This window comes from Halichoerus grypus, chromosome 2, assembly GCF_964656455.1.
Source record: "Halichoerus grypus chromosome 2, mHalGry1.hap1.1, whole genome shotgun sequence".
Taxonomy (NCBI): domain Eukaryota; kingdom Metazoa; phylum Chordata; class Mammalia; order Carnivora; family Phocidae; genus Halichoerus; species Halichoerus grypus.
Window position 1 is genome coordinate 101,984,549 of NC_135713.1, and position 16,425 is coordinate 102,000,973.

Consider the following 16,425-nt stretch of genomic DNA (forward strand, 5'->3'; position numbering starts at 1 on the left):
TATATGCATATATGTAGTCTAAAACACACACACACACATATATATACAAAATCACACAATGTATTTTTTCACTTAACTATCTATCTTGGGCATCGATCTAATATCAGAACATGAAAGTCTATCTCACTCTTTGTAACAACCATGCAGTGCTGGATTGTACGTCTGAGTCATTTTCTACGAAACCAGTCCCCTCCTGAAGGACAGTTAAATGATGTTAAGTGATGAAGTGGTAACAACTTCACTTTCCATTTGCTATTTACAAGTAGCTGGACTTGTTATTTTCTGTTATTTTGTGAGAATCTCACCAGATAATTTCCTAGAGATGACCTGGCTGGGCTGAAGGGTAAATGCAATTGCAGTTTTAACCAACAGTGCAAACTGCTAACCAAAATGGTTGCACCAATCACATCGACACTGTTATCATATGGCAGGGCCTCCTTCTCTACAATCTTGCTGTCATTGGGTTCTGTCAATTTTATAAAATTTTTGACAGTATGCTAGGTGAATGATACTCTATTATGCCTTATGTTTCTCTCATGTTTCCAATGAATCATTTCTTATTTTTGGGGGGACATTTCAATTTTTTTCTATGAAGGGCCACTGACATATTTTGCCCATTTTTCTCCAATTTATATAAGCTCTTTGTGTATGTATTAATGCAATCAGATATTTATCAAGTATGGGCATAAAAACATTTCTCACACTTTGTTTTCTTTTGATTTTATTTACTACAGAGAAATTTTCATGTTACGGGAGATATACTAGTCTTTTCCTTTGGGGCTTCTGGATTAAATTTCATGCTTAGAATCTTCCTGGAACTAGGGGCCTGTGATTTTCTACCTTTCTTTTTTTAATGGGACTCCTATTCACTGCTCTTTTAGGAATCCCTGGCTCTCAACAAACACGATTTTATTTGTAGAGATAAGCTCCAGAACACTACGCCAGGCTCTCTTTTTCCTTAGAGCACGACTGACACATCCACACAAATCAACTCATGTTCTCATCCCTACTAATTCTTTTGACAGGGGATTAATTCATGTGTCAATGAGGAGTGGCCTGATTCACATAATCCTGACCTAAAAAAAAAAAAAGAAAAATAGAAAGTCTAACTTTATCTTTGGGTCAGAAAGCACTGAAAAATGGTAGTTTTTCTTTCTCTTGTGTTTTGTAAAGACATGTAGGAATTCTCACTGACGTTCTGTGCTTCAAACACATGACACAGAAGACAGCAACGGGAAGGAAGAGGTGATGAGGCAAGGTGAGTGCGCAGGCATTCACCATCCTCAAGACAGGAGGACTGGTCTTTATTTAATTTACGTTTTCCTTCTCTTATATGTAAATAGGAAACTACCAGATTGCGATCAATACCATTTCTCACAAAGAAAGTCTGACAGAGTTCTACAGGTTCTGAGCGAATAAAAACCTGTGGGCTCTTCACCTGAAGGGAAAATGCTGTCAGAACCTGACAGACGGGCTTCTCTCCGCCCACTCCTCTGATTAAATACTAAAATTACGTTTGAAGAGAAAAGAATTCAAGCTAAGTCTACATGGAGAGAAAGAAAAATAATTAAAAGGATCATTAAAGTCTTCACCACATTTTCTCTACTCTCAATATTAGCACTGAAGAAAATCACAGCAATAAGACTCATCAACAGGCACATAAACTAGGGCTCAATTACTACAGAACACTACAGAAAGGAGTAGGATTGAAGTTTTTATTTTTTTTATTTTTAAAATATTTTATTTATTTATTTGACACAGAGAGACAGCGAGAGCAGGAACACAAGCAGGGGGAGTGGAAGAGGGAGAAGCAGGCTTCCCACTGAGCAGGGAGCCCGATGTGGGGCTGGATCCCAGGACCCTGGGATCATGACCGGAGCTGAAGGCAGACGCCTAACGACTGAGCCACCCAGGCACCCCAGGATTGAAGTTTTTAATCACTACTGAATTACACGTAAGAAATAAAATTCATGATACACTTAGCACTTGTATATACTGCTGGGCACTGTGCAGGGTGAATATAAAGATAAAATTCCAGGGGCGTCTGGGTGGCTCAGTCAGTTAAGCGTCCAACTCTTGATTTCAGCTCAAGTCATGATCTCAGGGTGGTGAGATCGTGCCCCACGTCGGGCCCCATGCTGGGCATGTAGTCCGACTGAGATTCTCTCTCTCCCTCTGCCCCTCCCCCGCCCCACAAGTGCACATGCTCTCTCTCCCTCTAAAAAAATAAAAGACTGTAACTCTTAAAAAAAAAAAAAAAAAAAAGATAGAATTTCAGCCCCCAAGTAGGTATTTGGCCTTGTTTGCCCCTCAAGTCACCTTTTACTGTTCTGATGATAATGTAATGCAGATCCCCATGGTATAAATGGTAATAATAGAAATAGCTGGGTGCTCATCAAGCAATTGGGGAAATCCATTATTACAACTGCTCACCCCACCCCCCAATGACATCCCCCTCACACCTTTTCAGAGGTAACTACTACCATGAAATTGGTCTTTAAAATGATCATGTTTTCCTTTAGACTCTTAAAAGAAATGTATATACACATTTATGAGTATATGTGTGTGTCCCTAAACAAAATTCTCTTTATAGCCTCACGCTAACCTTACATGAATGGTTTCAGCCATCTTCTTTTGCAACTTGGTCCGCCGTCGAACACTCTCAGAGTTGCATCCGTGCGGACACGTGCGGCTCTAATACTTTCTGGGTGCCCAGTGCTCTGTGATGACTATGCCACAACTCGTTCACCCGTTTTCCCATCGAAAGCTTCTTAGGTGGCTTCAGATGTTCAGCTATTACAAACAGTGCAGCTATGAACAGTCTAGAACATGCCTTCTTGTGTATATATGCAAGAGTTTCTCTCAAGTTCTACCTGGGAATGGCATTTCTGAACTTCAGTGGTCTTGCTTTAGTATCGGAATTTTATCAATTCTTGGTTTACCTTTTTTGCTTTGCCGTCTTTTATTTATCACTAAAGGGAAAATAAAGTTTCATTCCAAAGGGACAACTCTCTCTCTCTCTCTCTCCTTTCTTCTCCCCAAACATGTTACAGGTAACTCCCAATCTCAACTTGAAAGCAACCCTTGAGGAAAGAGTCACAGCCCTGCTTTTAAGTAGGAAATGAGTATCATCTGAAAGCCCATCAGGGTTAGAGTTTCTACCAGAGTACAATGACTTAGGGCTTACTCGTTCATCCTTCCCACCCGTCATCCTCCACAATCCTCAAGACAGCTTCTCAAAACACAGATCCTCCTCAAAATCCTTGAAAGGTAATCAAAATCAAAATTCCTTATACTCTCTGACTTTCATCTCTCTTTCCACCTTCATATTGTCTTACAACCCAACACACATGCCCCACTCCAGCCACACTGGTAAGTCCCCCTTTCCCCCCATTTCTACCAGCCCAAGTCTTGCCTGACTTTCAGCATCCTGACTAAGTGGCTCCTTCAACTCTCCCATACTTTCCTGGTTGGAATTAACCCTTCTCTTCCTTGTACCATCATGGATATAACTTAAAAAAAAAAAAAAAAGGAAACAGAAACAAAACAAAACCCCAATATTGAAAGCAATCTTCACAACACAGTTTTTCTAATATGGCTATACCTTCCTTATAATTAGTACTTGAGGCCAAGGTCTCATATCTTCATCTTCATTGTCCCTCTAACGATTATAGATGTAATAAATAAGTTATATCTGCCACTGCCAGGCAAAACTTGAGATAAACTCTTGCACACATACTAGAGAAGACACATCCTAGACTGCTCATAGCAGCATTATTTGTAATAGGGAATGTAAGTAATGGGTAAGTTCAAGTTTAGGGAGAATAAATGCTGAATCGTTCTGATAGAGGTTAAGACACGTGGCCTCAAAATACGGCATCCCGACCAACAGTATTTTAAACTGAAGAAATAGGAGAAATGGCATGTGCAGGAAGGTTCTTCAGATCTGCACCTAAAGCACATCATCAAGTCCTCGTGTAAGAGGGGTCCTCCCTGTTACCTGGGGAAAGGAGCGTCCTGATTTCTGAAAACAAGGAACACAGAGGACTGTGAATGTACAGCCCTTGCTCAATTTGCCCCAGTTTACTAGAGTTAGCTCATTTCTGTCCTGTCCTTGCACAACTTTTCACTCTTCATCAAACCTAGCATTAATATACTCAGGTTAACCATGTCTTTGCGTCTTCATTTCCTTACGAAGGCTCCTGTGTCACAGAAATCTTCTATTAAATAAATGTGTTTGCTCTTCTTTTGTTAATCTGTCTTTGGTTAGGAGGTTCCCACTGGAGAACTTAGAAGCATAAGGAAAAATATATTTTTCCTCCCCTAGAGTTCTTAACACTGACCCTCTTCATGTGAACTAACACATCTGCATTCCCCAAAGATAACCCAACATGGAAACAAGTCTTGCATCATTCACAGATTTAGAAATGGAGAAATAAGTAATTGAAAAAGGATTCCATATAAAAAGAAATTCTCAATTTCAGTGTCCAAACACTCTGAAAGAGAGGATGAGGGTTGGGCTAACGTATCAGAAAGAACAATGTACTGATAAAACAAAGGAAAACCAAGATAAGCTAGAAAGACATACCTGAATTTCAAAATGCTTGGATTATTTTAAGAACCAGCAAAAAGAAGTAAAACACAACTCAAGAAAGGGTAAGTCATTACCTGCATGAGCAGAGAGAGGTGAGTGTGGTCGAGGCAATGCTGGTGACTGTCCATTGCCTATCAAGCTTTTCCGGTTGCTTGTTCGGCAACTGCCAAAAGGAAAAACAAAATCAGAGTTTTAAAAAGCAAATATAATGCCAGTAATGTCCAGGTATATTCAACATAAACACATACTAGAGGTTCAGCAACCTATCTGGCTCATGTTGTGGCTTAAATTTTTGCAAGTTAATATGCACTCACTAATATTTGAGGGGTGGCTGCCTCCTGAATATTAGAAAATATAATGTATTCATATAGCATAACACCATCAATATTCCTCACCACCAGTGAAGTTATAATCAAATGCCTTCTCTCCACTCCTGACTGCAAATAGGTGACACGCCATATACCCAAGTGATAAATTAAGGATTCCAATCAGCAAACCACAGGTAGCATCTCTGTTGACATGAAATTTCTAATATGAAATTACATGCAATGAAGCGCAATGACATTCATCTTACAATGATGCACTAATTAAAAATCTAATTATTTAGACAAATTTCCCATTTGTGCCTTTTGTCAATAGAACAGCCGATGCCCAAGATGTATTTCACTACTGATTCATTTTTCATCTTGTATACTCCATTCAAATTCCTCATTAAGGTAAATATCTTGGAATCATAAAAACAGATTCCAGTTGGTATTAAAATAATAGTGAAAGCCTTTTGCCAAAGGCACACTACCTACTGTTTTTGTCCTGGGTACCCACTCAATAGAAACAAACTGCTACATTTGGGCAAAGGGCAACTACTTTTTCCTGTTTCTGCCAGGACCAAGTTATAAAATGCCTACTTGGATTCGAAAGTAACTCACAAGCAGCAAAGAATAAGATAAACGTGAAACTGGTTGATGATGAGGTGAATATTATCTCCTTTTCATCTACTTTCCCTTCAGTGCAGACTGGCACTGCATTCTCTATTAACAGTATAGCAGTGAGAAAAGGGGGAGTAAAAACCAGCAGGTCACCTCACCAAATTCACCTATAATAAGGTTCAGGGCACTGTGATTCTGTCCTCCTACATTTAGGCTGCCCTCAACCACCATTTAAGGTTTATCGTAACGTCTTCTTTAATTCAGAATATACCTGTTATAACAGGCGGTTCAAAGAGAAGTTTTCACCTGACTTCTAAATTAGGTATTGTGGATGTTATTTGAGGGTTTGCACAGAATATTTGAAAGGAACATTTCTCAATATTCAAATAATACATTTCAAAACCAAACTCAATTCCTTTCAGCAATATTAACTTGGGAACCAATCCTCTCCCTTAAAGGTTTGCTGCTTATTATCATTTGTCAACATTCCCATATTTATAATTTCTTAAGGTCGGGCTGCATCATTTTATTTTCCTTACTGGAACAATCAACATCCCTTAGCATTATCTATGAGTGTAATTAAGATCATGTTTACTCAGCCTTAAAGAAGTTGCTGATTAAGAATAGACCCTTGATACTTAATTATAAAGGTGGATTGTGATATTATCAACTCATCTGTTAAGAACCATATTTGACCTATTAAATTCAAAATTCATAATCATTAAATCAGATAGTATGATTGTTTTAAAAAGATACTTTATAATTTATTTCGTGTTAATTCAAATCAATGTCTTCTTTCATTCCAGTACAGGAATATTAAACATATCAACTTTCTAATGTTAATAAAAGAAATTACAAATGACAGATTTATACCCTGGAAATCTCAGCAAAGTTATTTGTTTACTTAAGCAAATTAGCTGAAATACGAGTTAACTGCTAGAAAAATGGCTATATTATTTTTTACATTTAGTATTTGATCTAAATCACTTACGAAGATTTTCTCTTGACATTCAATTATTAGTGTTTATGTATGTAAATAAAATTTTCAGTAAGAAATGTAAATCAACAGAAATAGTAACCTAATGATTATCTTCAATAGGGATACTGGTGAAATATGAGAACTTAAAATCTAAAAAATGGTATTTCTTGAAGAAAACCTTAAAAAACTGAATCTTCCTTTTTTTTTTTTTTTTTAAAGATATTATTTATTTATTTGACAGAGAGACACAGCAAGAGAGGGAACACAAGCAGGGGGAGTGGGAGAGGGAGAAGCAGGCTTCCCGCCAAGCAGGGAGCCCGATATGGGGCTCGATCCCAGTACCCTGGGATCATGACCTGAGCTGAAGGCAGACACTTAACGACTGAGTCACCCAGGCTCCCCCAAAAACTGAATCTTCCTAACAAACATATAGAATGACTAGTACACTACTATGGGCAAAATAAACAGACAATGATTTAAATTTAAAACAAAGAAAAACAAAAGAAATTTTCAAAATTATGTCAGTTATTTAAAGCCTACCAAGAAAAGGCAGGAAAGTTCTGATTTTAACAATGTAACTCAAAAAAAACCACAAAAAACAAAAAACAAAAAACTCACAAAGAAATCTCTAAATAAAACCTGGAAATAGAATATACTTATTTGCTTACTGTAAAAAATAAAAAAACGAAGTAGAAAAATAGGATAAAAGTTTATATTACATTCATCCTGTGTTTGCCTACTCTCTATAAAGACTGCCATCTTTACAAACAAATGATTATGAATGCAATTTAGAGCAAAAGAAAAAAGGATTCTTCATCTATGAATATGGGAGCAAGAAAAAAAGTTAAAAACAAGGTACAGGGAATATTTTACACAAAACCTTAAGTAATCAGAGGCCTATCTTATTTACAAATGCTATGAACAATCAAAGCTGAAAGGGTCTTCTGTAACCTCTCTATGGATCTTGAGCATGAAGGTAGAGACAGTATTAAAATTACAATAGACTTGAACTTTCTTGAATCTCCCAGCAATCAAACAGGAAGCTTTTAAACATGAACTACAAAACCAGACTTTATAACATACAGATTCCTATGTATACACAAAATAAATCTGTCTACTCATGAAGTAGTGTCTTGCTTGGCCTCGCAAATAAATTTATTTATTGCTAACATTCTTTAAGGGTAAAGAGGAATTTTATACTGTATTTAACCCCAAAATACCTAATTCTTGATAGATATATAAATATTAGTGCTTTTAAATTCCTGGGGTCTACCGAGATATTCTGTAGACAACTTTCCACAGGTGGGGGAGACTGGCAGTCATCCAATCTCAATACAGCTTGCTTCCAGTATCTCAGACAGTCACTGCATTTTATTGCTCTAGGTACCTGGTTCCCAATGAATGAATTAAATTCTCATTTTAGGGGCGCCTGGGTGGCTCAGTCAGTTGTGTCTGACTCTTGATCTCAACTCAGGTCTTGATCTCAGGGTTGTGAGTTCAAGCCCCACATTGAGCTCCACGCTGGGCGTGGAGCCTACTTAAACAAATGAATAAAAAATAAGGTCTGATTTTAACCGCAGTAAAACAGTTCCTCGTTGGCAGGACCTATGAGTGCTTACCACCTACACTGCCACAGCACCTGGAACGGCCCACACCGATGACACTGGTACAAAATGCTGCACTGACCTCTGGGGTCATCCTTTATTCATCCAGGTTCTCATGCTCTTTCCCGCAGATGTAAGGAGAAGCTCATGGCATCCAAGTACAAAACAGGCCCCCCAAGTGGCCGTGACTGCACCATACTCATTTAATCCATAAAGTGAAGAAAGAGGAGATACACTGCCACTTGGATAAAATCAAGGTTCATTCCGATCCCCAGCATGACCAAGTCAATTCAGTCTTGCTCGCGTTTTCTCAAGCAGGGTCATCCAGGAAAAAACAGGGGATGTCCTACCAGGTAGAACAGAAATATCACTTCTACTGCAGCAGAAATCTCAACTTGCTTAAAATCTATCCTCGCCTAAGCATATGAGCTTGTAGAATTGTCTCCAGTTTTCAGCCTTCAGAACAAAGGTGATTGCAGAAGCCAAACTGAAGAACAGTTACAAACTCAAGTTTCAGCTATGCATTCTCTCCGCTCCACTCTTTAAAAAGGAATGGAAGCCATTCTCCCTGCCTCTGCTTGGATCTGGAAGCCCAACACAGGAATATCCACTCCCCACGGGGCACCTCCACCCTTTAGTTCTGCACTTGAAGCAACACAGGGAGGCACTCCGCTGTTCTATCAATCAGGCACTCCAAACTGTTCTATCAGTTTGGAAGGTGACGCAATGGCACAGACTCTTTACTTGCAAAATCTGAATTGAGCCCAAGAAGCAGCCACAGACAACTTGAGACAAAGGCAAAGGCAAACAGTGGACCAGGACAGAGAATGATGATGCCAAGTAAGTATTTCTCTTTATCTCATTCCTTTGGTTCCTCCACCCACAGATGAACTACACACATCCACACAATGAGCACACGGTACCACAGTTATTGCTGACCGTGGACCTGGGACCTGAGAAGAATGGAAGGTGGGAAGGCATTGACGGTACTTTGAAGTGAGTGGGCTGGCTAGCCCCTGGGGGCTGGGAGGCAAGGCAGGGAGAGACAGATGCCCGAGAGGAACATCACAGCTGGATGGGCACTTTGTGGGGGGTGGACATGCTGTAGACTGACACAAGGCCAGCACAAGAAAGTGTTTTGTCTGCCTGGTTTTTGGCTCTGGCAGGTGAAGTGAAGATCGCACAGGGCACCCCTCCTACTCCAAGTTCACTGTTCCCATCACCACAGCATTCTACAAGGAGCTGGTCCATTTCCTAATCAACGCCAACAGTGCCTTCCACTTGTCAGGAAGATAAAGAGACAGATCGTGCATTTTATTTTTATTTATTTTTTTGCAAAGATTTTATTTATTTATTTGAGAGAGTGAGAGAGAGAGCACACAGAGGGAGAGTGAGAGAGAGAGAGAAGCAGACTTCCTGCCGAACAGGGAGCCCGATGAGGGGCTCGATTCCAGGACCCTGTGATCATGACCTGAGCCGAAGGCAGACGCCCAACCGACTGAGCCACCCAGGCGCCCGAGACAGATCCTGCATTTTACCATCTAAGTCAGGCCTGACTCAAAAGTGTGAGGCAAGAGTGGTATCAGGCTGCCACACTGAAGGAGAGGAGGGGAACGTGGTGTACATATTTTGGGTCCAAAGCAACAATATTCTTTATTTGCGCAGGTTGTCTTTATGCTGAGGGTTCCAATGAAGGGCTTGGCAGGACCTGTAAACCTTTCACATCTGAATCTGTCACATCTCTCGTGGCCAAAGAACCTGTTAATGATCCCTGACTAGGTCTGTAAAAGCTGGAAGGCCCACCAGACTGTGGCCTTTTGCAACTATTCTGGATAGCTGAGATCCAGCTTCATTTTAAATTACATTCATTTTGAATGGACAGGGAAAGAAACAACAAATGTTGGAGAAGTTGTGGAGAAAGGGGAACCCTCTTACACTGTTGGTGGGAATGCAAGTTGGTATAGCCACTTTGGTAAACAATGTGGAGGTTCCTCAAAAAATTAAAAATAGAGCTACCCTATGACCCAGCAATTGCACTCCTGAGTATTTACCCCAAAGACACAGATGTAGTGAAAAGAAGGACCATATGCACCCCAATGTTCATAGCAGCAATGTCTGCAATAGCCAAACTGTAGAAAGAGCCGAGATGCCCTTCAACAGATGAATGGATAAAGAAGATGTGGTCCGGGGCGCCTGGGTGGCTCAGATGGTTAAGCATCTGCCTTCGGCTCAGGTCATGATTCCAGGGTCCTGGGATCGAGCCCCACATCGGGCTCCTGGCTCAGCAGGGAGCCTGCTTCTCCTTCTCCCTCTGCCTCTCTCCCTGCTCATGCTCTCTCTCTCTGTATCTCTGTGTCTCAAATGAATAAATAAAATCTTTTAAAAAAAAAAAAAGAAGATGTGGTCCATATATACAATGGAATATTACTCAGCCATCAGAAAGGATGAATACCCAACTTTTATATCAACATGGATGGGACTGGAGGAGATCATGCTACATGAAATAAGTTAAGCAGAGAAAGTCAATTATCATATGGTTTCACTTATTTGTGGAACATAAGGAATAGCATGGAGGACATTAGGAGAAGGAAGGGAAAAATGAAGGGGGGGAAATCGGAGGGAGAGATGAACCACGAGAGACTATGGACTGAGAAACAAACAGGGTTTTAGAGGGGAGGGTGGAGGGGGGATTGGTTAGCCCGGTGATGGGTATTAAGGAGGGCACGTACTGCATGGAGCACTGGGTGTTATACGAAAACAATGGATCGTGGATCGCCACATCAGAAACCAATGATGTATTGTATGGTGACTAACATAACATAATAAAATTAAAAAAAAAAATTACATTCATTTTGAGGCATGAATACTCATCATGTCTGACCATAGCAAGACGTTCGGCAGAGGGGAAACCCCAACAGGCAGTAATTTCTAACATCCACAGCTGATTTGAAAGGCCAAAGCTCAGTACGACATATGAATGGCCATGACTGAGGGGCAGTGATCACACAGCGGACTGCATGGGGAGGGCCTCAGGAATTCAGACGCTAGACTATCATTTATTAGTTCATCCTGATGAAAAATCGGATAAATGTGCACAGTAGACCAATTAAAGATCAAAGCTTTACTGGATGTGAACATCTGTTATTTTGAATACCTTAACAGAATCAGAACATTTGAATATTCCTTCAGTGAAAAGGAAAGCTCCAGGGAAGGAAAGTGGGCATGACTGGGAGACAAACAGTCCAGCTCATGTGGATTCACTGACTACATGTTATAAACCGGGCAGGCTTCAGTTTCCCTCTCTGTACAATGAATGGGCTACACCAAGGGAGAAAAAGAGTTGTACATTTATTTTTCTTTTGTCTAAGACGTTTTAAAAATAGAAAAAATACAGAAAAATAATACTTCCCACTTCCTGGAATGAACAACTGTATCATTTTGTCCTGTTTTTCCCCAATCATGTCGTAGAGATAGGGGGAAGTGTACCCTTGGACATGCAAACCAATCAACATTTTCCACTCCCCAACCAGACAACTACTGAAAATTGTGGCTTGGAGCTTTCGCATTCTTTTTTGGAACTTGAGCACACATACGTGCATCTAACGACCACCACCTATGTACGTGTTTACGGTTTTACTAGCGGTTTCAGATACCAGGAAGAAATGACGAAGATGTGGGATTGTGCAAAAGAGATGAATGGCTTGCTGAACTTTCAGTGGCTCGTTAGGCTTTACACAGTGGACTCCCCCAGGGGCTTACCTGATTCTGTGAGGGTGGACAATGTCCATGGTCTTTCTACAGACTAGACTATTTTAAAACTCTGTAGGGGTCGAAGTTAAATTGTAGAAAACTGGTAGTAAGGCAGGGATTCTTGCCATCAAAATGCAAACGAATTTTGTATGGTACAGACACAACTCATAATCTCCATGGAGAGATGATCCCAAACACTTAATAGCATTATCCTACAAGATATTAACCAGTTTCGCATCTACTAGCAAATTCATGTCATCATTCCTGATTAAAAAAAAAAATATATATATATATGTACAAGCACATACATATGTATATATACATACACATGTGGTTTTCACAATCTTTTAATCTTTAATATGTTACTGCTACCCTCATTAATTAATAACAAATAAAATCTTTAACATATGGTCATTTTATATTTCTAGGACAGTTGTGCTTTGTGACTTTTGTATAAATTACACTTTAGCACACACTCTAAATTATAGATATTCTGCAACTTACTTTTTTCCCTCAAAATGTATTTTTGAGATTTAACCATGGCAACATAAATATATGGGTCTAATGCATTCCTTTTTTAGGTTATTCCCTTGAAGCAAATTTTAGAATTCTTAAAATGCACTAAAATTATATATATCATGGACATTTCTTTTTCCTTTTCTGTAACACGGAAGATCACTTCTGTATGTTTGCAAATCAGACTGCAAAAGCCTTGGGAAGTATCTTAGAGGCTGTACTTCGAAAGAAAAATTATATTGAGCAACATAAATCAAATCTTCCTTAAAATCTGTAGACCGCCTCCCCCAAATCCTGTTTATTCCTTCCGAGGCTACTCTGTCCCCATCTCCACTTCTGCCTTCATACTACTGTTTTCTCCCAGAAGTAAGTTTTTGTCTTTCTGATGTAAATCAATCTCCCTTTATCCGGGCTTCTTCAAGCCTATAGCTCTCCCCCTTTTTCTGAACAGTTCTGAAAGCAGCAGAGAACCAAGCATTAGCATTTCTATCTCTGTGACATCCTTTATTACTTATGGGAAGCCAGGCACGGCTGGCATCCAACTTCGGATCCATGAAGTCGCAGTTCCACCTAGGCTTTCAGTAATTCATTCAACAAATTGCTTTTTGAGTCCCTAACATATGCTAGGTATACTCTAACCAGTAAAAAGCCCTGCTGCCCTCCAGGGGCTTACTTTCTGGAGAACGAAGCAGACAGTAAACACAATAAATGCGTACAATTTATCCTATACTATGGGAGACGGTGAGGACATGTGTGGTGGGAGAGCTGGTGATGGAGGAAGGAGGACGGGGAGTGGGGAGTGCCAATGTGACACACTGCATTTGTACAGAAGGGGTCAGGAAAGGCCTCGCTGGAGAGGTGAGGGGTGAATGCGACCGGAAGGAGGAGGCAACCAGCATTCACAAAGAGAAGCAAAGGCCCTGAGACAGGAGCAGAGTGAGCCAGCCGCAAGCAGCCAAGAAGCAATGGAGAGAGGGCAGGGGCAGATCTGTAGCAGCTTGCGAGGCGGGAGCGTGGAGATCAGTTTCTAGCCCGGGGGAAAAGGAAAGCTGCTGGAAGGTTTTGAACATAATCTGATTCTTGTCTAAAGAGGAAGATTCAGGCTACCAGACTGAAATAACCAAAGGAGGAAGTCGGGAGGCCAGTTAGGAAGTTAAGCTGATGTGCTCATCAACTCCCGTGATTATAGTTTACGATATTTTATTTAAAAAACTAACTTTTATCAAAAATGGCTCTAAAACTCAATGCAAGCATTATGTCAGCCCATGCTCTCTTGTATAGCACCAAACAAATGGAGAAATCGCAAGCGCTCGTCATCTGGTAATAACGACCAAGCCTGAGCGCTACCAGCCTCGGCATGTTTGCACCAACGTAATGATCTAAGTGCACAGTTATTCAGGGTATGTAATTATGAATACTTACTATTGATATTATCGGCTTGATACTCAAACTTAACTTTTCCATTAGTGGAAAAATTCCTTTTTAAAGGCATTAATTATAATGGAAATGAATAGCTGTTCACACTGTTTTCACCTATGAGCAAAAAATTTAGGCTAATTACACACTGAGAGGAAGGCATAGGTCTCCCAAGCTTTCAAAAATTCTGAGGAAAATCAATAGGAAAAAATACATATTACTGTCTACAGTAGTTCCTGGAAATATATCTAATCCATTAAGATAATCCGTACTGAGGTCTGGCCCAATTTTCTGTCTTCACAGAGGAAGAGAGGGATGGCTGAACCACGCGGATATTAGCAAGACACTATTCAGTGTAACAGATAGCAATGGAATGTCTTTTCTTATGTACAAAGTACTACGAGAGATAAGAACATGAAGAAAACATTCTCCAAGTGCTTAAAGTATAAATGAGATAAGAATAATTCACAGATAACTGCCTTCTAAGGCAGAATCTGGAAGACAGGTACAAAACAAAATTTGTTGCTGTTTAAAGTGTGACACAGAATCCCAATCAGCTTTGAAACCTATTTTCATAAATAATAAGCACCAGAATTTGATAGTATACACCATGCATGGCAAACTGTCCTTCCATTTCACAGGTTTTCTCTAAAATAATCCCTTCATCTCAGAGATCTGCCTGACATAAAACATTTTTATTTTTATTTTTTATTTTTTTAAAGATTTTATTTATTTATTTGACAGAGAGAGACAGCGAGAGAGGGAACACAAGCAGGGGGAGTGGGAGAGGGGGAAGCAGACTCCCTCCTGAGCTGGGAGCCTGATATGGGCCTTGATCCCAGGACCCTGGGATCATGACCTGAGCCGAAGGCAGACGCTTAATGCCTGAGCCACCCAGGCGCCCCAGACATAAAACATTTTAAATCCTCTTTCTTTTTAGTCCATTTTGTGGCTATCTGAAAACAAGACATACCAACGCAGCTATTTCTATGTGGCTGACGTGGTGACCTCTAATGTCGTATGTTGGCCCCTTGGCTGATGGGCGGCTGACATTCACCACACTGTTCCAGAGTGATCCTGGCAAGCACAGCACCCACTCTGGAATCACTCATTTATTCAGTAAACATAACTGGGGATTCTACACGGAGGTTATAATCTAGGAGGGGGGATGAGTTCCTTGACACCAAACATTATGTTTTATATACTAGTGAATCTCTTTGGGCACCCGGAAAAATACAGAAAATAAAAATGTTTTCAGTAAAGAACAATTCAAAAATATTTACTGAATTCTGAGGAAAATCAATAGGAAAAATATTTACTGAATCTCTACTGAAGATGGTTCCAGTCTTTAAGAAGTTTATAATTTAACTTGGAAGACATAGTGTCACTTATAAGATTCAATTGATCCAAGATGATAAAATATAGTCTAATACTACCTCATAGATCAAGGTCATGTATAACTGAGAAAACACAAAAAAACTGACAGGATCGTGGGCCTGAATGTACGGCATGACACATCTTACTGGAAAAACCTACATACACGTTGTTTTGAATAAAATTACAATGGGATAATCAGTGGAATTAAAAAGAGGCTTGACACGATGCTCAAAGTCAAACAGGAGTTGGTAATGATAGGGGTATTTATAGTAGCAGGGTAAGCTGAACTGCTAAAAATGTTAGAAGTAAAAAGTAATTCAAGTGGGAAGCAACTCAAAACCCATGAAAAAAAATTTTAGTGCAGTTTATCTGCAACAAAATCTAGGAGGTACCTAAGCCCATACGCCCCTCAGGAATCCTCAGACTTCCGTCTATCTGAATGAGGACAGCTGAGGGCTAGGAAAGTCTACGATGAGACACAGATGACTTGTGAACTTATGATTCCTCAGGGAAGACACAAAGGCTCAAACCTCACATGGAAGACACAAAGTAAAGACTGTTCCTACCTGGGATAAGGGTGTGAAGAGAATGCTGGGAGGGCAAGGTAATTAATTTTGATCTAAGAGTTGAAAGGCATGTGCTGTATCTTGGGAAACTGCTCCAAGGGCTGATCTGGCCAAAACACTGTATGGAGTCATTCAAAACTAAGGTCTTATCTATCCTGCAAAGCTCAAGAGCTGCTATCACCTGGCTGGGCCCACCTATGGCTAGGCTATCAGAGTGGCAATGAGAGACAGTTGGGGGTGGTGGCCCTGGTTCTGTAACTGGGTGAAGGGTCAGGGTCAAATACCTCTGAGAATCACACACAAGCCTTTGGTTTTCTCAGGGCAGCTGCCGACAGGGACCAAAGGTAAGTCTACAGACCTACTGGAGAGTTAAGAAAGAATAAAAAATACAAATACAAACTAATGTTTTCCTAAACTTCCGCTTTGTGTGTGTGTGTGTGTGTGTTGCGGCAGAAGGGGGGTGTGGGTTAATTTGTGACTTAAAGATATTTTTTTTAGTTCCCATGTTTCATACTCAATATGGATGAAAGTTATAACTTGATACATTTTTTCCTAAGGAGCAGAAAACCAAGTTCAAAGTCCAACTATAAAAATTACTGTTAATCAATTTAATTTAATAACATTGAACTATTCTCAGTTGGCCAGTGATGAGGAAATAAACAAAAACAAAAACAAAAAAAGCTTTTGAAAGCGGCGG

General features: G+C 40.0%; 1 protein-coding gene across 15 annotated transcripts in view; it reads right to left on the reverse strand.

Annotated features, from left to right (window-relative positions):
• Positions 1 to 16,425, reverse strand: part of MAST4 (microtubule associated serine/threonine kinase family member 4) — a 550,957-nt gene that overhangs the window by 109,794 nt on the left and 424,738 nt on the right. For all 15 annotated transcript variants that reach the window (XM_078067256.1, XM_078067255.1, XM_078067252.1 and 12 more), the window contains one exon: positions 4,669 to 4,757. In XM_078067256.1, coding sequence (XP_077923382.1) covers positions 4,669 to 4,757 — 89 coding nt within the window. The remainder of the gene's footprint in view (positions 1 to 4,668; positions 4,758 to 16,425) is intronic.